The 23957-nt window shown below is 40.3% G+C and overlaps 2 protein-coding genes across 6 annotated transcripts in view; one reads left to right on the top strand and one right to left on the bottom strand.

Annotated features, from left to right (window-relative positions):
- The window catches only part of ZFYVE26 (zinc finger FYVE-type containing 26), a 70741-nt gene extending 64127 nt beyond the window's left edge, over positions 1-6614 (bottom strand). For both annotated transcript variants that reach the window (XM_032179782.2, XM_032179783.2), the window contains exons 1-3: positions 6535-6614; positions 5771-6047; positions 3977-4055 (exon numbers count right to left, since the gene is read on the bottom strand). In XM_032179782.2, the coding sequence (XP_032035673.1) occupies positions 3977-4055; positions 5771-5964 (273 nt within the window). In that variant the 5' untranslated portion in view covers positions 5965-6047; positions 6535-6614. The remainder of the gene's footprint in view (positions 1-3976; positions 4056-5770; positions 6048-6534) is intronic.
- Positions 6615-9777: 3163 nt separating this feature from the next.
- Positions 9778-23957, top strand: part of RAD51B (RAD51 paralog B) — a 730112-nt gene continuing 715932 nt past the window's right edge. For all 4 annotated transcript variants that reach the window (XM_032179312.2, XM_032179313.2, XM_058429428.1 and 1 more), the window contains exons 1-3: positions 9778-9852; positions 13584-13669; positions 15504-15617. In XM_032179312.2, the coding sequence (XP_032035203.1) occupies positions 13586-13669; positions 15504-15617 (198 nt within the window). In that variant the 5' untranslated portion in view covers positions 9778-9852; positions 13584-13585. The remainder of the gene's footprint in view (positions 9853-13583; positions 13670-15503; positions 15618-23957) is intronic.

Genomic DNA, 23957 nt, shown 5'->3' with positions numbered 1-23957 from the left:
TGGTCTTGATCTCCTGACCTCGTGATCCACCTGCCTCGGTCTTCCAAAGTGCTGGGATTACAGGCGTGAGCCACCGCGCCTGGCACAGATACTATTCTTTATAAACAAAAATAGCTAAACTTGGACATATACTTCTCTTAAAAACTAATACTTAAAGCCCACACTGATCAGCTGTAAGTTCCAAGGTTTGTTCATTTCATTAACCTTTTTTGTCACTTGAGGTCTTTCCCCAAGAATCTCTCTTGCTGTGTTCAAAACACCCAGTTGTGGATAAGCCTGGGAGGGTATGGCCCACATGATCCTCCTTTGGTCCAAACCTTTGTTTTTGTCATTCACTATCCTTTGCATAGCAGTGAAAGAAGAACAGTAAAAGGGAAGAAATCCAATGTTTATTAAACACTTATTACATGCCAGTACCTCACAGGTACTGTGTGCCATATTTTATTCTTAACACATTTAATTTCCAAATCAAACAAAACTGTGGTACATTTATATATTTTTTTACAAATAATCTTTACTAGAGGTAAAACGGTTAGGAAGCATTTTTCCCAATTTTTTCAAACAAAAAGGAAAAGGTGATCCCAGTGTTTGTTAATGAGACGTGCCATCAGAGAGGTCTAATGTATATAGAGAAAGGCTTTGACTCTTCCTGCGCCTGCTCGTTTCACAATAACTTACCTTCACCTGGTCCCTAACACTCAAATTGGAGTCTCCCCTTTTCCAGGCACAAATAAAAATAGCAAGAGTCTGAGACTTATCCTGACAAACACTACCTTAAATATGAGACATCTGTCAATCTTGCCTCTGGTTAAAGCTTCCCAAAGATAAGTTTTATTGGAAGGCAAGGAACACCTGCAGGGACGTGTGTGTGTGTGTGTGTGTGTGTGTGTATGTGTACACGTACAGGTGTGTGTGTGTGTGTACATGCGTGAGGAGAGTTTAGAGCACAAGACCTAACTATCTCCATTGATGTACCATTCATCACATCAGAAGCTAACATGATCTAATGTGTTCTTGGTCCAAAATCTTATTTCTTCTAACCATGTACTTCCCTAATATGTGCATCAAGGCCATGTGAATGCTTGTATAATGCCTGTGATTGGAAGCTGGTGGATAAAATTCATGCTGGGAAGCTGAGGATTAATGCTTCTATTGAAGACTAACAGAAAAGAATAGATAAGATGTCTAGGACAGCAGACCCTTAATAGTCTGGCTAATATTTTATTTAGAATCCTAAAGACTGAGTAGATTATACTTATTTTACTGCTGAAACTACTTTAAACATATTCAGGATCATAATTGACTAACATTTATCTTCCCAAAATAGGCAAGAATTTGCTCAGCATTTCTAAGCAAGGATGTCACGCAAAAGTGGAACCAAAGACAAAATTAATTCTGGTGACCGAGAGGAGCAAAAATTTAAAAAACTGGCAAAATTATAGACTTCTTAAAAGTAGAATTTGTGGTTTCTTAGTTTTAAGTCCATCTGGGCTAAAAAAATAGTGTTAAGGTGGAAAAAGCAGAGGATTGAGGTCAGAAGATTTTGGTTTCAGCACCAGTTCTGTCAAATAACTTTACGGTTACAAGAGCAAGGCATGTTCAATGTAGAAAAATTAAATATACAAATAAGTAAACTAAAATATGTTATATATATATATATATATAAAGCATATATATGCCCAGTTAGTCTTATTTCTGCTATTTCTCTAAGATAAAGTGTTTCATCCTAGAGAGAGATATGTAACATGTATGTTATATTTTAGAGTGCAATATAATATATATAACATATGTTAGTTTGCTTATTTGTATATTTAATTTTGTAATTTTACAAATTTAATTTGTATAGTTACATATGAAATATATAATATATAACATATATGAAATTTATGATATATAACGTATTATATATGAAATATATAACACATATGAAATATATTATATATAACATATATATGAAATATATATATGTTATATATATTCTCACTGAAGGAGAACAATTATGAAAACTGTGGTCTAAGGCCATTCATTCAGACCATTTGCTATGCACATCACTATGAATGTATACCAAATGTACTTTTTTCTAAACTGCGTTTTTTCCCATACAGCAGACCATGAGCACTCTATGTTAGTGAAAACTCATTTGCCAAATACTTTTGAATAGTGGGATAGCATTTTACATATAGATATACTTCCATTTATTAACCTGTCCTATACTGTGGACATGGGAGTTGTTTCAGTTTTCCTCTAATAGAAGTAGCATAGACGTGAACATTTCTGCAGCTGAATCTTTGTATAAATGCTTACACATGTAGAGATACATCTCTGCAAGATTAAAAGGCAAAAGGCAAAACTGGATAGAGGAAAGGGAAAATAGAATCACTACTTCATCTAATAATTAAAAGGGAAGCTTTTGGCAAAAGGTGGGAGCCTGGAAAAGGACAGGCAGCCAGTAAATTCCTAGATGATGAAGGCACCTTCAGGATAATGACTGGACTTGGAAAACTACCCCAAGAATTCACTGGATGCCATGATGCTTATATAGCTTTAAAGTTCTATGAAGAACTAAAATAGTCCCACAACTGTTTAAATAAGCAAGTCATTGAAGCTTTAAAGACCAAATAATCTCTCTGTGAAGCTGGGAAAAACAAGAACGGGAAGTGGAATCCATCTCCTGACATAGTTGAGCAACTGTCTAGAAAATAAGCAACCATTCAGACATAAAGTAAGCAAATAGTCTCTACCGAGGGGAAAGTTAATTTGATTTGACAAATTCCATGTTTGTACTAGAGAGATCCTTAATCAGTAACAATAGTTCTTTTTCTCTTTGAAGATACTATTGTAACTATAGGTTACTATTTTAGCTCAAGTTTTCTCTTTTAAATCTGAAACCATAGCCAACTCTTAATTATGCCGGGTTTCAATAATTTTCAATCTTGTTTTTCTTTCTTCTCACTCCTACTAGTCTTTCTGTCATTTTTCTTTCCTAAACAATTGGCTAAATCCTGGATAAGAGATACATTCAGATTAGCAATTTCTGTTACTTTTTGACAGCTCTGTGAGGAACGATAAATATCATGCAAAAGTGGAACTAAAGACAAAATTAATTCTGGGGACCAAGAGGAGCAAAAATTTAAAAAACTGGCAAAATTATAGACATTTTAAAAAGTAGAATTTGTGGTTTCTTAGTTTTAAGTCCATCTGGGCTAAAAAAGTAGTGTTAAGGTGGAAAAAGCAGAGGATTGAGGTCAGAAGATCTTGGTTTCAGCACCAGCTCTGTCCAATAACTTTAGAGTGTCCTTGGGCCAGTCATTTCTAAGTTAGAGGTTCTTCACTTAAATCTCAAATTCTGAGGTTCAATATGAAAATGTCTCAGAGTAATTCTTTTATAGATATAAATTTCTGATAATTAACACATACTTCTAAAAGGACTTTTAATGGAAGTTAATCTTTAAGAAAGGTAATTCCTTACCAGGTTTTTTTTTCAATATTAATTTGCTTATTTGTTTTTATATCTGGTAATTTTCTGTTCAATTCATGTGAATTATTAAACTACAAATTAATGGAATTTGAATCTATGAGATGTCATGGAATTAGGCTAGTTAAAATATGATTTTTGGAAGAAAAACCAAGTTTCAGCTCAGCCCATTCTCTATTACTTAAATATTGAATAGATCCAAATGTTACAGATTCATATTTTATTTGCTATTTTGTTACTTTCACTGAGTTTCCAAAAGTTCTCTTTAAGCACAAGACTCATGGTGTATTTAACAAATGGTAATATATGCCAATGTATATTAGTGCATTAATGAATGAATTTAGGTAAGGAGACAGCAATAAAAATTTAAGCCATTCTCTGAGAATGAGTATGATGAATTTAATAATAAAGGAAGTAACAGACAGAAGGGAAATCCCACAACTACTTTCAAGTTCTTCTCAGTCCTGGCCTCGGGGGAAAATTTAATATAAACCTACTTACCTTTTCCCGGGCCAACCATTTCTCCAGTACAAGAAGCCAGACCCAGGCTAATCTTTGAGGGTTGATGTCCTGCCCACATCTGAAAAAGGTAAAAAGAAAGACTTGTAAAAAAGAGTTTCTACTGATCTTTCATCCTTTGTCATCCCAGACAGATTTCATTGCTCATTCTGTTTTAAACCTGAACAGGCAAGACATTGCCCTAATGAGATATTTTTAAATGTATATGACAGTTCAATAAAACACTGGAATCAGGCCAGGCAAGGTGGCTTACACCAGTAATCTCAGCACTTTGGGAGGCTGAGATGGGTGGATCACCTGTGGTCACGAGTTCGAGACCAACCTGGTCAACATAATGAAACCCCATCTCTACTAAAAATACAAAAATTAGCCAAGTGTGGTGGCAGGTGCCTGTAGTCCCAGCTACTCGGGAGGCTGAGGCAGAAGAATCGCTTGAACCTGGGAGGCGGAGGTTGCAGTGAGCCTAGATCATGCCACTGCACTCCAGCCTGGGTGACAGAGCAAGACTCTGTCTCCAAAACAAACAAATAAAGAAACAAACAAACAAACAAATAAACAAATTAGAACCAGAACAGAGCTAGCAGCTTTCATAAAAAGCCTTAATCTCACCTCTACCTCCCTATCTTAGTTTAAAACAAAATAATATTACAGAGAAAACCATAATAGCTAATACTATCTAAAGCATATTTTTAATACAGAAAGTGAATCAGATAGTCCTAAAAAAGGAACTTCATACAAATTTATTTTTAACTATATGCTAAAAACAGGACTTTAGGAATTCATAAGCCTTTCTTTGAAGTTAGGAATTTAGATGGTAACTGGCTAGATCTCAAATTAAAGGAGAAAAAGAAAAGGAAGGGATCACTTAAGTTTCTCCATCGTATATGTGCTAATGCAATATGTAAACAGTATAGCATAACAGTCAAAGGAAGGAAAACCCAAGGAAAGACTTAAAACAGTACATTTGACTCCTACATCACCAGCGGTTACTAGCATCACCAGGAGGAACTTCACTGAAAATCGAGGATGGAGAACTGTGGTTGCCAGGGAACAAGGAGGGGTTGTTGTATAAATACAAAGAGGTAGCACCAAGGAGTGAGGGAGTTCTTTTGTGATAATGGAACAGTTCTGATCCTTATTACAGTGGGATTACATGAATCTATATATGGATAAAACTGCATAAAACTACAAATGAAAAAATGAAGGCAGATTAAGAAAATGCTGAAAACCAAATAAACTCTGTAGTGTCATTAAAAGTAAGGTACCAATGTCAATTTCATGGTTTTGATATTGTACTACAGCTGTATGAGACGTCGCAATTGGGGGAAACTGGGAAAAGGATATGCTGGACTCCATTATTTTTGCAGCTTCTTGTGAGACTGTAATTATTTCGAAATAAAAAGTTTTAAGTAAAGCGACAACAATATCTTCAATCTCATAAGCAAGAAGAGAGCAGGATTTGCTTTTTTGGAGGCAAATACAATAGTTTTCAATGCAGTTCCACCATCCGTATTAACGAGGACAAACATGAAATGGCAGTTTCAGGCACACTTTGGTAGCCAGGCTTACATTCAGTTGCAGATGATAATCAAAAGCCAATATTGACTAAGTAATGGATGTATACTATAGAGGTAAAATTTCAGAGCATGTGAAATACGCTGTGCCTCTGCTTATTCTTCAGAGGGTAGTTGAGTGGGGGCACATTGACCAGTGCCCAAATATTGAATCACGTGTCTCTCACCCTGGGACTGTCCGGTAGGAAAAGAGGTCCCTTACCTCAGCAGATTTGGACACGCCACCAATGCCTGAAGTATGTCTTCTACCCTCTTTGGGATATCCCCTTGTCCCTCCTGTAGCTGAGGTACACATGCCTGTGCCAGCTCCCATTCTCCCCTCCGCAGGCATTCGCAGAAAAATCCAAAAAGCTGCTTCTGCGAAGCAGCTTCCTCTTTTCCAAATGGATGATTCATTTTCCCAGCACAGAGTGCAGGGAGATACAAAGAAATGAGTTATGCCGAACACATTCTCAATGTTCTCATTCGCGGAGTATCTCCTAGAAACAACACAACGCCAGTGAGAAGAAACAGAAGGCACTGTATTAAGACAAAGCAGCAACTACTGGTCCGCCTGGGAAAGGCGGGACTTGCTTGCCTGAGTATCGTTTTAAGTTTAATTTCCCACGTTAGTTTTTGAAAACACTTTCTTCAAGGGGTGGATCCCATCTCTTCACGCGAATTCCTATATTTAATAATATTAATAGTCATATTTGCTCCGGGCGCAGACCCATAACTCTACATCCGTATTCCCTACTGAACGTTATGCCCAGTCTTGACTCCAAATCCCCAGGTGGTCGCCTCCTCAAGAATGAGAAATTCAGCAGGAACCTCCCTAGTTTGAGCCCTCTGTTAAGGCAGAGGATTGACGATCAGGAGACGAATCTGTGTCATAAGTGGAAAGCAGTGTGGGGGTGGGCCGCAGGGACGCTCTCTGCGGGGGTCGTGGAGAGGGACCCCTCCCTCTCAGGGGTGTCTTACACTCACCTGCTCCCGGCGCCCAAAGCAATAGAGCTCTCAGCGCAGCCATGTTTGAGCCGAGTCAGGTGACAGAACCCACTCCGAACAGCGGTGGTGGGGGTGGTGACAAAGACTGAAAGCCCCACTCCTATTGGCTCAAGGCACGGAAGATGAAAATTAAGTGCCATATTTGTTTGAGTCACGTGACGCCACCTCTCCGGGAGTAGGGAAAGCTAGAAAGCTCGGAAAGAGGAAATCAGCTACCTGGCTGCGGACCATCTCCCTCAATTGTGACAGCTCCGGCGCTGATTACTTTCAGTTCTGCATTCGGCCGAGCAGGTGGCAGGAACTGTGACCCTGGATTTTTTTTTTTCTTCCACTCTCTTATCTCCTTAACACGTGAAGTCAACATTTATTGAACGCCAAACAGTGATGGTGTTTTGCCAGGCGCGGGGGATAGATACCCGGAGCTAGGAGAACTGGGTTCTCCTCCATTATTATTCTATCTACTGGGCTCTTTTGTTCCGGAACTCTGCGGTCTGAATTTCCATATTCTTCTGCTTCACTCCATTCATTTATTTGCACATTTACCCTACAACTGTTAATTGAACGGTGTGCTAGGCTTTATTTTATTTTTTTAGAGACAGAGTCTCTCTCTGTCGCTGGAGTGCGGTGGTGTGATCTCGGCTCATGGCAGCCTCGAACTTCCTGGATCAAGTAATTCTTCAGCCTCAGCCTTCCTGTAGTAGCTGGGACTAGAGGCGTTGTGCCACTACACCGGGCTTAGTCCCTATTCTCTAAGTTGAGTAAATGGAGGTCCTTCTTCTCAAGGGAGATGCAGGCCAAAAATTAGGATACGGTGGGCTAAATTATAAGACAGAAGTATGCATAAGAGATCAGAGAGCAAAGAATGAGCAAAGGCTTTTTCGCAAACATAGTAATCTGAAACCAAGTCTTTTTTTTTTTTTTTGAGACAGTCTCACTCTGTCGCCCAGGCTGGAGTGAAATGGCGCGATCTCGGCTCACTGCAACCTCCGCCTCCCAGGTTTAAGCGATTCTCCAGCCTCAGCCTCACTGAGTAGCTGGGATAAGCGATTCTTCTGCCTCAGCCTCACTGAGTAGCTGGGATTTACAGGCGCGCGCCACCACACCCAGCTAATTTTTGTATTTTTAATAGAGACAGGGTTTCACCATGTTGGCCAGGCTGGTGTCGAACTCCTGACTTAAGGTGATCCGCCCACCTTGGCCTCCCAACAGGCGTGAGCCACCGTTCCCGGCCTGAAACCAGCTATTAAAGTAACGGCTTATTAGGTTTCCTCACCACAGCTGCCTTACACCAAGCCTTTTGTTTGGTTTCCCTGGTGTGCTTTAATCACAGACTCTCAGCTTTCCTCAGTATGTGTTTCAGGTTTAGTAATTTCATTCAGCATTTCCCAAACTATTTAATCACCAAAGGGTGGTGAAAAGAGCAAATTAAAACAAACAGAACGCTTTCTTCCAAAAACTCTTCTGTAATTGGTGGATTGTCCTCGATTCCTGAGAAAACTAACATGACTCTCTGGCCCATTAAGGTTTTTTTTTGTTTTTTGTTTTTCTTGAGGCAATGTCTGGCTCCTCTCACCTCAGCTTCCCAAGTAGCTGGGATCATCACAGGTGCCTGCCACCACGTCCGGCTAATTTTTGTATGTTTAGTAGAGGCGGGGTTTCGCCGTGTTGGCCAGGCTGGTTTCCAAATCCTGAGCTCAAGTGATCTGCCCGCCTCAGCATCCCGAAGTGAAACGGCCTTTGCAAAATTATAACTGAGGAAATTATGACAGTGAAAGAAATCAGACCTAACCGACTCTATCTTGCTTCTAACTGTTAAGCTGTCCTTGCTCATTCCTGGGCGTAGGCTGAACTAACTTTGGGAAGGAATTCAGTTCATGGTTTGACTCTGAAACAAAATTGGTAACAGCCCTTTCCGAAAAGACCCACTTCTTTTCTGGGGACCAGTCTGCCTTTGCAGGACTAACAAATTAGCTACAAGTTTAGAAATTACTGTTTAGGTGTCATGCAGCCTCTGGCTCCAAGAGTCTGAACCTCCCCAGATTGCTCCTGGGGGTGACATCACTATTGTAAGCCCTAAGATCAGTGCTTGAGATATTTTGCAGACCCTGCACTCGATGGATCAGCTGATACCACTCAGACCAGTAATCTGGCCCAACCAGTTTTGCGATCACACCCAGGAACAGAAGACATTAAGAAAACCTCACTTCGACCCCTTACGATTCCATCTCCAACCTGACCAATTAGCACTTCCCACTTCCTAAGCCCCTACCAGCCAAATTATTGGTAAAAACTCTGATCCCCAAATGCTTGGAACAACTGATTTGAGTAACAATAAAACTCCAGTCTTCCGCACAGCTGGCTCTGCGTGAATTATTCTTTCTCCATTGCAATTACCCTGTCCTGATAAATCGGTTCTGTCTAGGCAGCCGGCAAGGTGAACCCATCGGGCAGTTTCAAAAGTGCTGGGATTACAGGCATGAGCCACCGCGCCCGGCCTATTTTTTGTATTTTTTGTAGAGGCAGAGGGGTGAGGGAGGGTGTCTCACTATGTTGCCAAGGCTGGTCTCGAACTCCCGGGCTCAAGTGATCCTCCCGCCTGGGTCTCCCAAAGTGCTGAAGTTACAGGCGTGAGCCACTGCGCCTGGCCCCTTTAAGCCATTTTGAAAAGTGATGATACACGAAAAAAATGATTTCCGGGGCCGAGAGCGCTGGCTCACGCCTGTAATCCCAGCACTTTGGGAGGCCGAGGCGGGTGGATCACGAGGTCAGGAAATTGAGACCATCCTGGCTAACACGGTGAAACCCCGTCTCTACTAAAAATACAAAAAAATTAGCCGGGCGTGGTGGTGGGCGCCTGTAGTCCCAGCTACTAGGGAGGTTGAGGCAGGAGAATGGCGTGAACCTGGGAGGCGGAGCTTGCAGTGAGCCGAGATCGCGCCACTGCACTCCAGCTTGGGCGACAGGGCGAGACCCCGTCTCATAAAAAAAAAAAAAAAAAAAAAATTTCCAAACAGGGTGTTCCCTTGTTTCACATTCTTTTTGGTGATGGTCCTCCAACAGATTTTGATAATCACTGTATTGAGAAACTGGTTCAGATTCGATCTGTTATGCTGATCACAGTATTAAATACAATCCCCAGCAAGCCGCGGAGCCAACCTGCGCCTCTGCCGGCCTCTGATTGGATACAGTAGCCAGAATGACGACCCAATCAGTGCTTCGGTTGTTGCTTTGCGGCGTTTTCCGCGGGGAAACTGTGTGAAGGGTGGGGAAACTTGAAAGTTGGATGCTGCAGACCTGGTACTGGAAAGTTTCATGTGGGGTGCCGTTGTGGGGAAGTGGGGTTCGCTCATTATTTCCTGCTCCTTCCCTAGGTCCGTGGGTTTCGATATTGGGGGAGAGGAGATTTTCTCTTGGGTGCTGGTCACGCCCCCTTAAGACTCGGGATCGTCACTAAGAACCCCGCTGTGAATTGGGGGAGCTTCGGGCCTTCTTTTGGTGGGGAATGCTTGGAAGCTGCTCATTGTTGGAAAAAGCTCTTTTTAGGGGATTCTGGGTGATGTTTCCGCCTGTTGATGCCCATCTTCCTCCCCAGCCCCTTCTCGCTTCAGGCAGCCTCTCATTAGGGGAAGTTGAGGGACTGTCCCACTTCAGGTGGTGTTGGAGAGCGTGGAATCTGGAGTCCGGTCCCTGGATTCGAATGCGAGCTTCACACCAATTGTCAGCTGTTTAACTTTGCCCAAGTTTCTCAACTAGTTGCCTTAGTATCCTTATCTGTAAAGTGAGGTAAAATATCCGAAGCCTTTGGAACAGTGTGGCACGTAATAAGGGCTCAATAAATATTAGCTAATATTGTTCCTAGACAGTTGTTGAACATTTAACATGAAGAATTTTATTTTCTTGGTGGTAAGGAGGACAGGGTTCATTCTCCAGGGTTGACGGTCTCCCCTCATGTGCAATACACATACGTGCGTTCGCGCACACATACACCGCAGGAATTTACGTGCTCTGGTGGGGCAAACAAACTTGCAAGCCATAATAGTATTTTGATAAGATTATCGAATAGATATGTAGGAAGTTGATGAGAACATTGGAGAGGAAAAGACTTGACTCTGGGGAAGGTTTTGTGGAGGGAAGTCAGGGAGACAGGATGCATGACCTACCAATACACATACCATCTGGCTGGAGGGCAGATCATGTGAGAGTCATTAAATGATGATTGCTGACCTTAAGTACTATGTGCCAGGCACTCCCCTAGTCCTTTAACCTCCACTACAGTCATATGAAGTAGTAAATTCATATGACCGTAAAACAAGAGTTTTAAGGAAATTAAGACACTGAGAGGTGAAGTAACTGCCAGGAAGGATAGGAACTGAGTGTTGCAATGTGATGTATGAGTGAGAAGGAAGTGAGGTACCAATTTTTGATGTTTTTCTATGCGACCCTGAGAAGTTTGGAATTTATCCTGTGGTCTACCAGTCCCATGGGAAGTGTTAAAGGATAAGCGTGACTTTTTAGGAAGCTACTCAGGGCAGGATTGTGACACTGATCTGACTTTTGCAGGCGAATTTGGGGCTTCTTCCTGTCTGCTCCCGTAGCACTTTTAAATAGCAAGTGTAATATTTACTGTATGGCTGTAGTTTTTTATGTGTACCTCTCTTTTCATCTCAACTATGAGTATTCAAAGGGGAAGGAATATGCTTAAATGATTCTTGTACCCCAGACCTCAGCAGGGTGTGTGTTTAAATGCCTGTGGAAGGAGTAAATTAAGGAACAAATGAATGGAGTGGCCAGAAACAATATGCAATAGTCCAGGCAAGTGATGGGAGTGGCCCTATTAAGGCAGAATGGCAGAATTGGTTGTTGTTAAATCCCTATAGTTTAGGATTTATAGTTTTTTGTTTGTTTTTTGTTTTTTATAGGGTCTCAGTCTGTTCCCCAGGCTAGAGTGCAGTGGCATGATCACAGCTCACTGCAGGCTCGACCTCCTGGGCTCAGGTGATCCTCTCATCTCAGCCTCCTGTGTAGCTAGACTACTACAGATGTGCGGCACAATGCCCAGCTAATTTTTGTATTTTTTTGTAGAGACAGGTTCTCTCTATGTTACCCAGGCTGGTGTCAAACTCCTGGCCTCAAGCAATTTGCCTGCCTTGTGCTCCCGAAGTGCTGGGATTATAGGCGTGAGCCACCTCGTGTAGCCTATAGTTCTTTTCTTTCTTCTCCTTCTTTTTTTTTTTAAATTGAATTTATCAGTCTAAATGGTGTCATGACCTGAAACTACCTGATCTGAAAAGACACTAGGCAATGTTATAGCAGGTATCACTTGGTTTTCTACTGGGGGAAACAAGTCAATGCTAACAAATTCCCATAGAGAGAAATGAGGAGGATGTATTTTGTGTTTGTGAGAGGTGTGTGTGTATGTATATTGTGTATGTATATTGTGTGTGTGTGTGTGTGTGAGAGAGAGAGATTGATTCAGTCTGATTCAGAGAATTTAGGTGTTAAACAGAAATTTGGGCCATGGTATTGGAAATAAACAAATATGTACATTCTCAGTGTACATATATTTTCATTCCAAAATGTTACTTCTTTTCTGATAACTATATTGCTTTATTCCTTGGATCCATGAAGAGTTCCTGTTTCAGTTCTTTCCAGAGGATACTTCTTTACCATCTCAATGAGATATACAGCTTCTCCTTTGTATGCATTAAGAGATTCACAGTAATTCTTTTTTAGCTCTGTGAAGATAAACCTTTCATGAGCCTCATTTACCCCTAGCAAGGTACAATAGTGAAATTTAACTGCATGTGAGACTATAAGCAGCTAGTGTAGTAAAGAACATTTTGGGCCAGGCCTGATCACTCATGCCTGTAATCCCAGCACTTTAGGAGGTCAAGGCGAGAGGATCACTTGAGCCCAGGAGTTCGAGACCAGCTTGGGCAACATGGCAAAACCCTGTCTCTACAAAAAATACAAAAATTGGGCAGGCATGGTGGCGACGCTGTCTCTACAAAAAATACAAAAATTAGCCAGACATGGTGGTGCACGCTTGTGGTCCCAGCTACTTGGGAGGCTGAGGTAGGAGGATTGCTTGAGCCCAGGAGGGGGAGGTTGCAGTGAGCCAAGATCGAGCCACGGCACTCCAGCTGGGGTGACAGAGCCAGACCTGTCTCTCTCTCTCTCTCTCTCTCTCTCTCTCTCTATATATATATATATATAAAATATATATATAAAAAATATATATTTAAAAAGAACATTTTACTACTGCAGTGATAAAATCTCATTTGATTCAGAAGGTGTGTTCTGACTCCTAGAAAAAGGAAGAGTTAAATATGACTATGGACTTGGAGTAGAGTGTAATGGTTAAGAGGATAGGTTTCAGAATCAGACTGCCTGGGTTCAAATTCTGGATCAGTCATTTATGTTTTCTGGCGACAATGGACTAGCTAACTTTTCCAGGCTTTAGTTTTCTCATATGTAAAAAAAGGGGCTAATAATCTACTTTCCTTCTAGGGCTGTTGAGAAGATTAAATGTGATAATTTAGATAAGTTTTGGAACAGTGCCTGGTATGTGGTAGGTGCTCAATAAATATACCTATTGCTGTTACAGTGCAATGTAAATTGTTACAGTGCAATAGACTTTCTAGTAGTTCTGTTTGGAAATATGCCTTGAAAGTTAATTACATTTTCAAATAAAATTTATACATGTATTGAACATTTTAAGATGCTCTACAAATGTGAAGTGGTACTATATTCGTGTAGTAAATATCAAATAATTGTGTGAAATTATATTTGAGGTTGCCTTGTTTCTCTGTGTGCCTGTTTGGCAAACAATTGTCTCTCCTATTTAAAACATTTAAGAAGGTTCTATAGTATTCCTTTATCAGTAGTATTTTTAACACAATATGTTTCATTTTGCATATGGAGAAACGAGGAATTTTAAATTTTGTTTTGGATAGCCTATTCACTATCACTTACGTTATATTCTGTTGTTTTTTTCATGGTTCTTCTTTTCTTTGCTGGATCTGGAGGCATGGGTAGCAAGAAACTAAAACGAGTGGGTTTATCACAAGAGCTGTGTGACCGTCTGAGTAGACATCAGATCCTTACCTGTCAGGTAAATTTTATTTAACATTTTTATTGAGAAGTTTTATGCACAAGTTAACTTTATACCTTAATACCTCTTAAACTTGAAATATGAAAATGTAGGCTTACAAAAAAAAAGATAAATGATGGTGCTTTTCCATAGGCTAATTGTAAATATCAAGCCTCCTTGGGTGCATTTCCAATTGCGATTTCATTTACCCAAATTTAGTATTTTTGCATTTTGAGGGAAGAGTGGTCATGGCATACAGTGAAGTAACAGCTACTGTTTTATAGTTACATGAGAAATAGGACTCAAATGAGGAGATACTATTCAACATGTATCATTTCTCTTAAAAGCAAAAGAATTTAATAGACCATTTTCTTATTGATGGAGCATGAGAAATATATAGAGCAGATCTTGCATTTTTAAGCAACGTGGTGAAGCAAATCCTCCTTAGCAGGGTAAATAAGTTTTGAAAGTTTTGGTTGGTTGTTTTTGTTCTTTGTTGTTTTTGAGACTAGGTTCTCATGTTACCCCAGCTGATTTTGAACTCCTAGCCTTAAGCAATCCTCCAGCCTCAACTCCCAGCTGGCTGGGATTACAGGCACACACCACTGTGCCTGGCTAGATTTAAGGTTTTGTCTTAGGATTTTATCCTTTGTTTGTTTGTTTGTTTAGAGTCAGTGTCTCACTCTGTTGCCCAGGCTGGAGTACAGTGGTGCCATCTCAGCTCACTGCAATCTCCTCCTCCCCGATTCAAGTGATTCTCCTGCTTCCACCTCCTGAGTAGCTGGGATTACATGCACATGCCACCACGCCCGGCTAATTTTTGTATTTTTAGTAGAAACGGTGTTTCACCATGTTGGCAAGGCTACTCTCAGATTCCTGATCTGAAGTGATCCGCCTCCCTCAGCCTCCCAAAGTGCTAGCATTACAGACATGAGCCACCGTGCCTGGCCTGATTTTATCTTTAATAAGACATTTTCACAGAGCATCCTGCAAATTTTTTTTTTAAATTGCTTTCTGTGTTAAAGATAACTTCGGTTCCTTTGTTATACATTTACTTATTCACATATTTATACTCGGAAACATTCTTAAAAGTATGAAATTTGTTATTTCATCCTATAGTCAGTTTCATTCTTTTTCAACTATGAAATATTATCTCTGAGTGAACTTCTAGCTTAGAAAGAAACTCTTTCGGCTGGGCACGGTGGCTCACACCTGTAATCCCAGCACTTTGGGAGGCCGAGGTGGGCAGATCGTGAGGTCAGGAGTTCGAGACCAGCCTGGCCAATATGGCGAAATCCTGTCTCTACTAAAAATAAAAAAAATTAGCCGGGCATGGTAGTGAGCGCCTGTAGTCCCAGCTACTCAGGAGTCTAAGGCAGAAGAATCACTTTAACTCCGGGAGGTGGAGGTTGCAGTGAGCCGAGATCGTGTTGCTGCACTCTAGCCTGGGCGACAGAGCAAAACTCTTGTCTCAAAAAAAAAAAAAAAAAAAAGAAAGAAAGAAAGAAACTCTTTCAACCTGACACTTTCTGGGCATATATTTATACCCAAATTCTTTTTGGCACGAGTGTAGCGCTCATACACACCTGGATTGGATGCGGTGCTATGTGATATTATTTGGTGTATCCTCTGGTGTATGCCAACTAAACAGGATAATTAGAAGATAAGTTTGTGTCATTACAACTTTTAGTTAAGTCATATTTATGGGGAAAATACTATAATGAATGTATAAATCTTTGATCTGCGATAAATTACACTTTTGTCTACGTAAGCAGTATCAATTGAAGGTTTCCTTTTAACTCTAGTATCTTTGTTACACACATATGTTTAAAATACTCTCTTTATGTTTCTTTAGGACTTTTTATGTCTTTCCCCACTGGAGCTTATGAAAGTGACTGGTCTGAGTTATCGAGGTGTCCATGAACTTCTATGTATGGTCAGCAGGGCCTGTGCCCCAAAGATGCAAACGGTATATTTATATTTTATTATGATTTGATTATGAATGATTCCTCATCTCATTAAACATGTTTTTTTAGGGATGAGGCACGTGCAGAAATAGAGATGAGTACCTCAAAAATACTGAGTTTTCTACCATAGAAGTTAGTTCTCTAAGGAAAATACATGTGAAAAATTTTTTTTTTTCCATTTTGAGACGCTCTGTTGCCCAGGCTGGAATGCAGTTGCATGATCTCGGCTCACTGTAGCCTCTGCCTCCTGGGTTCAAGCGATTCTCCTGCCTTAGCCTCCTGAGTTCAAGCGATTCTCCTGCCTCAGCCTCCTGAGTAGCTGGGATTACAGGCACGGTGCTACCAAGCCAGCTTATTTTTGTATTATTAGTAGAGCTGGGATTTCACCTTATTGGCCAGGCTGGTCTCAAACTTCTGACCTCAAGTGATCTGCTTGCGTCGACCTCCCAAAGTCCTGGGATTACAGGCATGAGCCACCGTGCCTAGCCTATATGTGAAAAGTTTATGTCGTTTATAAAGTCATGGGAGACAATTTCTAAATATGGGAATTAGGGAGCAACAGAAAGTTTTTATTTTTTTTCTGTAGCCAATAGCAGTAGTTCAAAAGGTCATCTTTCTCTGATTGATTAGGTAGTATTTGAGGGCCTCATAGTTAAATTATAATCTTAATTTTAGAATGCCCCTTTCTTTGATATACTGACCTTTACCATCATCACTTGCTCTAGATCATAAAGTACACATAATTGTACTTATACATGCTTATTGATTGAATAAAGGTAATTAAAAATTTATCCTTTACTCTTAAGAAAATTTGAAGTCTTTTACAAAAGCCCTCATCAAATTGTACATTTTTTCAGACTTTTTGTGTCATGACTGTAGCTTTTCAAAATGTAGATTTGGAGCATGATAGAAATATCTTGTTTTCTCACAGTAAGAGTTTCCTAAAATTCTGTTCAGTGCTTTGCAAATGTATTTATGTGGACTGTAAGTTTCTTACCTTACTATCTTATCTTGAAATTTACTGAACACTGAACAATGAAGTACAATTCTCTGAAGAAGGGGAGAAGGAAGGAACGTTAGTGTCATTGGAAACTTCTAAAAACAATGAACAGATATTTGAACAACAGATATTTTCTTTCTTTCTTTTTTTTTTTTTTTGAGATGAGGTCTGGCTCTGTGGCTCCGGCTGGAGTATGGTGTTGTGATCTTGGCTCAGTGCAGCCTCTGCCTCCAGGCTCAAGCCATCCTCCCACCTCAGCCTCCCGAGTGGCTGGGACTACAGGTGCACACCACCATGCCCAACTAAGTTTTGTGTTTTTTGTAGAGATGGGGTTTTGCCACATAGCCTAGACTGTTCTTGAACTTATGAGCTCAAGTGATCCTCCCACCTCGGCCTCCCCAAGTGCTGGAATTACAGGCATCAGCCACTGTGCCTGGCCAAACAACAGATATTTTCTTTTGTTCAGATTTATCTTGTGATCTGAGGAAAATATTTTAAAGACAGGATAGTCAGAAGGAGAATCAGAATTGGAGTTAGAAATTGGCATTAGTCTTAGCTTTATCATGATTTCATTGCTTGAACAGCTTTCTTTGTTTTATGGGAGAAAACAGAAGTTAAAATACTATGCAATGATTCTGTGACTAGATTCAGATTAACTGGTTATTATTTTGAAGGTTGTAAAGCACCAGAAAAACCTTTAATTTGTCATCTGTCATTCTAATTGGTCAATATCCATGGCATATTTTTCGTTAATAAATAGAGAGCATGGTCCCGAAATTCAACTTTAATTTCTGCTTCCATCACTACCTTCAGCTGCCATCTTAATACAATTCCAAATACAGTTCAAGAAGCCATCTTTCTCCTATGGTTTACATTCATTCTTGTAGCATTCTTTATATTTCAGCACTGCCTTAAACATTGGCTTAGTTTTTTTTTTTTTTTCCAACTTTTATTGTAAGTTCCGGGGTACATGTGCAGGATGTACAGGTTTGTTACATAGGTAAATGTGTGCCATGGTGGTTTGCTGTACAGATCTTCCTATCACCTAGATATTAAGCTCAGCATCTGTTAGCTATTCTTCCTGAAGCTCTCCCTCTCTCCCACAACCTCCAACAGGCCCCAGTGTGTGTTGTTCCCTTTCATGTGTCCATGTGTTCTTATTGTTCAGCTCCCGCTTGTAAGTGAGAACACACAGTTTTTAGTTTTCTGTTCTTGCATTAGTTTGCTGAGGATGATGGCTTCCAGCTCCATCCATGTCCCTGCAAAGGACATAATCTCATTCCTTTTTATGGCTGCACAGTATTCCATTGTGTATACATACCACATTTTCTTTATTCGGTCAATCATTGATGGGCATTTGGGTTGATTTCATGTCTTTGCTATTGTGAATAGTGCTGCAAGGAACATATGTGTGCATGTATATTTATAATAGAATGATTTGTATTCCTTTGGGTATATACCCAGTAATGGCATTGCTGGGTCAAATGGTATTTCTGCCTCTAGGTCTTTGAGGAATTGCCACACTGTCTTCCATGATGGTTGAATTAATTTACACTCCCACCAACAGTGTAAAAGCATTCCTATTAGTCTGCAACCTTGCCAGCATCTGTTGTTTCTTGACTTTTTAGTAATTGCCATTCTGATTGGTGTGAGATGGTATCTCATTGTGGTTTTGATGTCCATTTCTCTAATGATCAGTGATGTTGAGCTTATTTTTATACGTTTGTTGGCCACATGAATGTCTTCTTTTGAAAAGTATCTGTTCATGTCCTTAGCCCACTTTGTAATGGGGTTGTTTGGTTTTTTTTTCTTGTAAATTTGTTTAAGTTCCTTATAGAGTCTGGATATTAGGCCTTTGTCAGATGGATAGATTGAAAAAATTTTCTCCCATTTTCTACCATGATAGTTTCTTTTGCTATGCAGAAGCTCTTTAGTTTAATTAGATCCCATTTGTCAATTTTGCTTTTGTTCCAATTGCTTTTGGCATTTTCGTCATGATATCTTTGCTTGTGCCTATGTTCTGAATGGTATTGCCTGGATTTTCTTCTAGGTTTTGTTTTTTTTTCCTATAGTTTTGAGTTTTACATTCAAGTCTTCAATCCATTTTGAGTCAATTTTTGTGTAAAGTGTAAGGAAGGGGTCCAGTTTCAGTTTCCTGCATATGGCTAGCCAGTTCTCCCAGCATCATTTGTTAATCCTTTCCCCATTGCTTGTTTTTGTCAGGTTTGTTGAAGATCAGATGGTTGTAGGTGTACGGTCTTATTTCTGAGTTCTTTATTCTGTTCCATTGGTCTATGTGTCTGTTTTTGTATCAGTACCATGCTCTTTTGGTTACTAGAGCCTTGTAGTATAGTTTGAAGTTGGGTAGCATGATGCCTGCAGCTTCATTCTTTTTGCTTAGGATTGTCTTGGCTATACAAGGCTCCTTTTTGGTTTCATATGAATTTTAAAATAGTTTTTTAAAATTCTGTGAGGAATGTCAATGGTAGTTTAATGGGAATAGCATTGAATCTATAAATTACTTTGGGCAATGTGGCCATTTTCATGATACTGATTCTTCCTATCCATGAGCATGGAATATTTTTCCATTTGTTTGTGTCCTCTCTGATTTCTTGGAGCAGTGGTTTGTAGTTCTCCTTGAAGAGGTCCTTCACGTCCCTTGTTAGCTGTATTGCTAGGTATTTTATTTTATTTTATTTTATTTTTTTGAGACAGAGTCTTGCCCTGTCGCTGAGGCTGGAGTGCAGTGGCGCAATCTCGGCTCACTGCAAGCTCCGCCTCCTGGGTTCATGCCATTCTCCTGCCTCAGCCTCCCACGTAGCTGGGACTACAGGCGCCCACCTCCATGCCCGGCTAATTTTTTGTATTTTTAGTAGAGATGGGGCTTCACCGTGTTAGCCAGGATGGTCTCGATCTCCTGACCTCATCATCCGCCCGCCTCAGCCTCCTAAATTGCTGGGATTACAGGCGTGAGCCGCCGCGCCGGCCCAGTATTTTATTTTCTTTGTAGCAATTGTGAATGGGAGTTCATTCATAATTTGGCTCTCTGCTTTCCTGTCGTTGGTGCGTTGGCTTAGTTTTAGTTCATTTCTTCAGGAAATTTTTTTTGCTCATTTATTCAATCATTTATTCTCTTGGCCTGTATTTACTGAATGTCAAGCATGTATTAGGTACTTTGTCAGGCACTGAGGCTATCATGGTGAACAAGTTTATACAGTTCCAGCCCTCTTGTAGTTTACAGTCTAGTGGGGGAAGCCAGACATTATAATATTAATTCAGAAATAATTAGTTAATTATAATAGTGCTAAATCCTATGAAGGAAAAGCATAAGGGACTTTGAAACTTTATAAGGGACATTACTTAGTTTGGGGGGTCAGGAGGACCCTTCCAAGGAAGCAATACTTTAGCTAAAACATGAGAGATGAATAGGTGAGAGATAGGCAAAGGAGCTGGGAAGGGAGATGGGCAGGGAAGACTTACTGGGCATTGGGTATAACAGATGCAAAGGCCCTGGGAAGAGGAGAATGGGGCTTGCGTGAGTGGGACATAACAGCGAAGAAGAGAGTGGTAAGAGATGAAGCCAGAGAAGTAAGCAGGAGTCAGATTATTAGGGCTTTGATTTGGACTTTATTCCAAGAGCAATGGAAACTCATAAAAGGGTATACTATAATATGTGTTTTAAAAAAATCAGTCTTGGACGTGGACAAGGGATTGAAAAGGAGCAAGAAAATATTCATGAAGATTAGTTAGGTACTATTACTGTATTACAAACAAAAAGTGATGGTGACTTATTAATGCAGAGGTTATAGTTTTGATTAAAATGAGAGATATTTAGGAGGGATAATTTTTTTTTTTTTTTTTTTGAGACAGAGTCTCACTCTGTTGCCCAGGCTGGAGTGCAGTGGTGCGATCTTGGCTCACTGCAATCTCCACCTCCTGGGTTCCAGCAATTCTTGTGCCTAAGCCTCCTCAGTAGCTGGGACTACAGACATGCACCATCACACCTGGCTAAGTTTTGTATTTTTAGTAGAGATGGGGTTTGCCGTTGGCCAGGCTGGTCTCAAACTGCTGGCCTCAAGCAATCCACCCACCTCAGCCTCCCAGTGTTCTGGGATTACAGATGTGAGCCAGTGTGCTGAGCCTAGGAGAGAGAATTAATGGGATTTGGTGATTGTTTGGCTGAGGTGGTGGTGAAGTATAGGAAAATGTCAGAGATGATTCCCTGACTTTTGCTTTGAAAAACTGAGTGGTACCATTTCCTGAAATCAGGAATACTGGAAGAGGAGCAGGTTTGAGGGAGGCAGATCATACATTCAATTTAGTACTTGTGTAATTTTTTTTTTTTTTTGAGATGGAGTTTCGCTCTTTTCACCCAGGCTGGAGTGCAATGGCGAGATCTCGGCTCAGGCTCCCAGGTTCAAGCGATTCTCCTGTGTTAGCCTCCCGAGTAGCTGGCATTATAGGCACCCACCACCATGCCTGGTTAGTTTTTTATAGTTTTAGTAGAGACAGGGTTTCAGCATGTTGGCCAGGCTGGTCTCGAACTCGTGACCTCAGGTGATGCACCTGCCTCAGCCTCCCAAAGTGCTGGGATTACAAGCGTGAACCACCGCCCCCAGCCAGTACTTGTCTAATTTAAGATGTTTATAAAACATTTAGTGAAGATGGGAAGTAGGCAGTTAAATATATGGACCTGGACCTTGAAGGCGAGGCATGCACGTGGGAGTCATTGGTGTAAATATGATAGTTAAAGCTATCGGAATGGATGAGTGATTGCCTATAAAGTGCATACAGTAAGATGATAAGTATACTTAACCCTGAAACCTGAGTGATGCCAACAGTTACAGGTCAGATTAGATGATAATGAGTCTGAGAAGAAGCAGCCACCAAGGTAGAAGAAAAATTGGTAGTGTCATACCACAAAACTCTTCTTTGTCTCATTTATATACATACTACTTTTCTGAAGTTTTGTTCTGTTAGTTCATTTTGTTCCTTTTTTTGAGATGGAGTTTTGCTCTTGTTGCCCAGGCTGGAGTGCAGTGGCACGATCTTGGCTCACAGCAACCTCCGCTTACCGGGTTCAAGCCATGATCCTGCCTCAACCTACTGAGTAACCGGGATTACAGGCATGTGCTACCACGCCCTGCTAATTTTTCCTTTTTTTGTATTTTTAGTAGAGATGGGGTTGCTCCATGTTCGTCAGGCTGGTCTCGAACTCCCAACCTCAGGTGATACGCCCACCTCGGCCTCCCAAAGTGCTGGGATTGCAGGCATGAGCCACCACGCCCAGCGGATTATTCTTTTTTTGACTTACCAAATCTATTATTTTAGAAATTACACTTAAAATTGCAAGTGAAGTGCTTTAATTTTGACAGATTGGGCTGCTTTGCATGTTTGAGAAAGTATCCCCACATGCATCCACATTGCCCGATGATAGGTTATAGACAAAAATGTCTATGTAAGGATGCTGACTGAAATATTTCTTATATCAAAAAATTGGAAACAATAATAGTAAGAAAGGAGATAAATTATATTACATTTATGTTAGGTAATATTATGTAGGCACTAAAATCTTTGAAAAATATTTATTTATTTATTTTTACAGAGACAGGGTCTTGCTATGATGCCCATGCTGGTCTTGAAATCTTGCCTGCAATTGATCCTCCTGCCTTAGCCTCCCAAAGTGCTGGGATTACAGGCATGAGCCATCATGCCCAGCCAATAATTTTTAATAACAGGAGAAATGCCCAGGATATAAACGCTTAGTGAAAAAAGCAGGCTACAAAATTGTATATAGTATACATGCCAATTTTATAAAAATGACCGTTATAAAGGTATTTGGTGTATGTTGTTAATAATGGTTATCTCAGGATTGTGGAATTTTTTACTGACTTCTGTTTTCTTTAACTTTTTTTTTCCTTTCCAAATTTGCTTTAGGTAAGTTATGTTCTTTAGGAAAAAAGCAGCAACAGTTCTTGTTTGTCCCCTTGCAGTAATATCTGGCAAATCTCTTAGTCTCAGTTTTTTTTACCATTTGTGAAATGGAGATAATATACCTGTGTGTAAATGAAATAATGTATGTAAAGTACTTAATACAGCACATAGTAGATGTGTAACAAATGTTCATTAGCTTCCTATCCTCGCCTTTTCCTTACTGTTCATGATTCCTGAATCACAGCAATATCTAAGAGGAGCTGATGTTATTTGCTCCATATCCTAGCATAGCGACTGGACAGTGCCCTGGAGCAGGCAAAACTAAACTGAAATGTAAAGCAGACCATTAACAAAGGGAGGTTGTCAAAAGCCCTTAAAAGAATAAAAGGAACATTAGAAAATAAACATCTTTTAAAAATCAGGTAAAATTTTAATATCCTAGAAGATTAATAAAAGTAATTTAAAAAACAATTTTCCTTATAGAGTATTAACTTTTGTAGTTCTAAATATATCAGAATGATCAAAACCAACAAATGAAATCACCAGAATTCTTTGTATAATTTCTTGTGGACAAACACAACACCAAGGATAAGAAAGGAGAATTTTGGGCCAGGTGCAGTGGCTCACACCTGTAATCCCAGCACTTTGGGAGGCCGAGGCGGTCTGGTCACTTGAGGGCGGGAGTTCAAGACCAGCCTGGCCAACATGGCAAAACCCCGTCTCTACTAAAAATAACAAAAATTATTCGGGTCTGGTGGCAGGCACCTGTAATTCCAGTTACTTGGGAGGCTGAGGCGGGAGAACTGCTTGAACCCAGGAAGTGGAGGTTGTAGTGAGCTGAGATCGCATCACTGCACTCCAGCCCGGGTAACAGAGTGAGACTCTGTCTTGAACAAAAAAAAGGAGAATTTCAGAATTGTATTATATTGGAAAAACTTCAGATATGTAGTGTTTCTCCCCTTGTTCACAGGGAATATGTTTCAAGACCCTCAGTGGATGTTTGAAAATTTGGATAGTACTAAACTATATGTATACTATGTTTTTTGGATCTGATAACTGAGGTGATAACTGAGATACTGACTAATGGGCAGGGAGTGTCTACAGTGTGTATACACTTGGCAAAGGGATGATTCACATCCAGGTGGGATGATGTGAGATTTCACCATGCTACTCAGAGCTGTGTGCAATTAAAACTTACGAATTATTTCTGGAATTACCCATTTAATATTTTCAGATCAATGTTGACCAGGGGTAACTGAAACATGGGAAGTGAAACCGTGGATAAGGGGGACTGTTGTACTGTGTACCTGGCTTTAGATATAGTTGCTAGTACCAAAAGTTTTTATCCCCACTATTACCTTCTTCTAGCTACCATTATTTTTCTTTGGAATGACTGTAATGTCTTCCT

Source organism: Hylobates moloch, unplaced genomic scaffold, assembly GCF_009828535.3.
Source record: "Hylobates moloch isolate HMO894 unplaced genomic scaffold, HMol_V3 SCAFFOLD_16, whole genome shotgun sequence".
Lineage (NCBI taxonomy): Eukaryota > Metazoa > Chordata > Mammalia > Primates > Hylobatidae > Hylobates > Hylobates moloch.
This window is presented reverse-complemented; position numbering and strand designations above follow the sequence as displayed.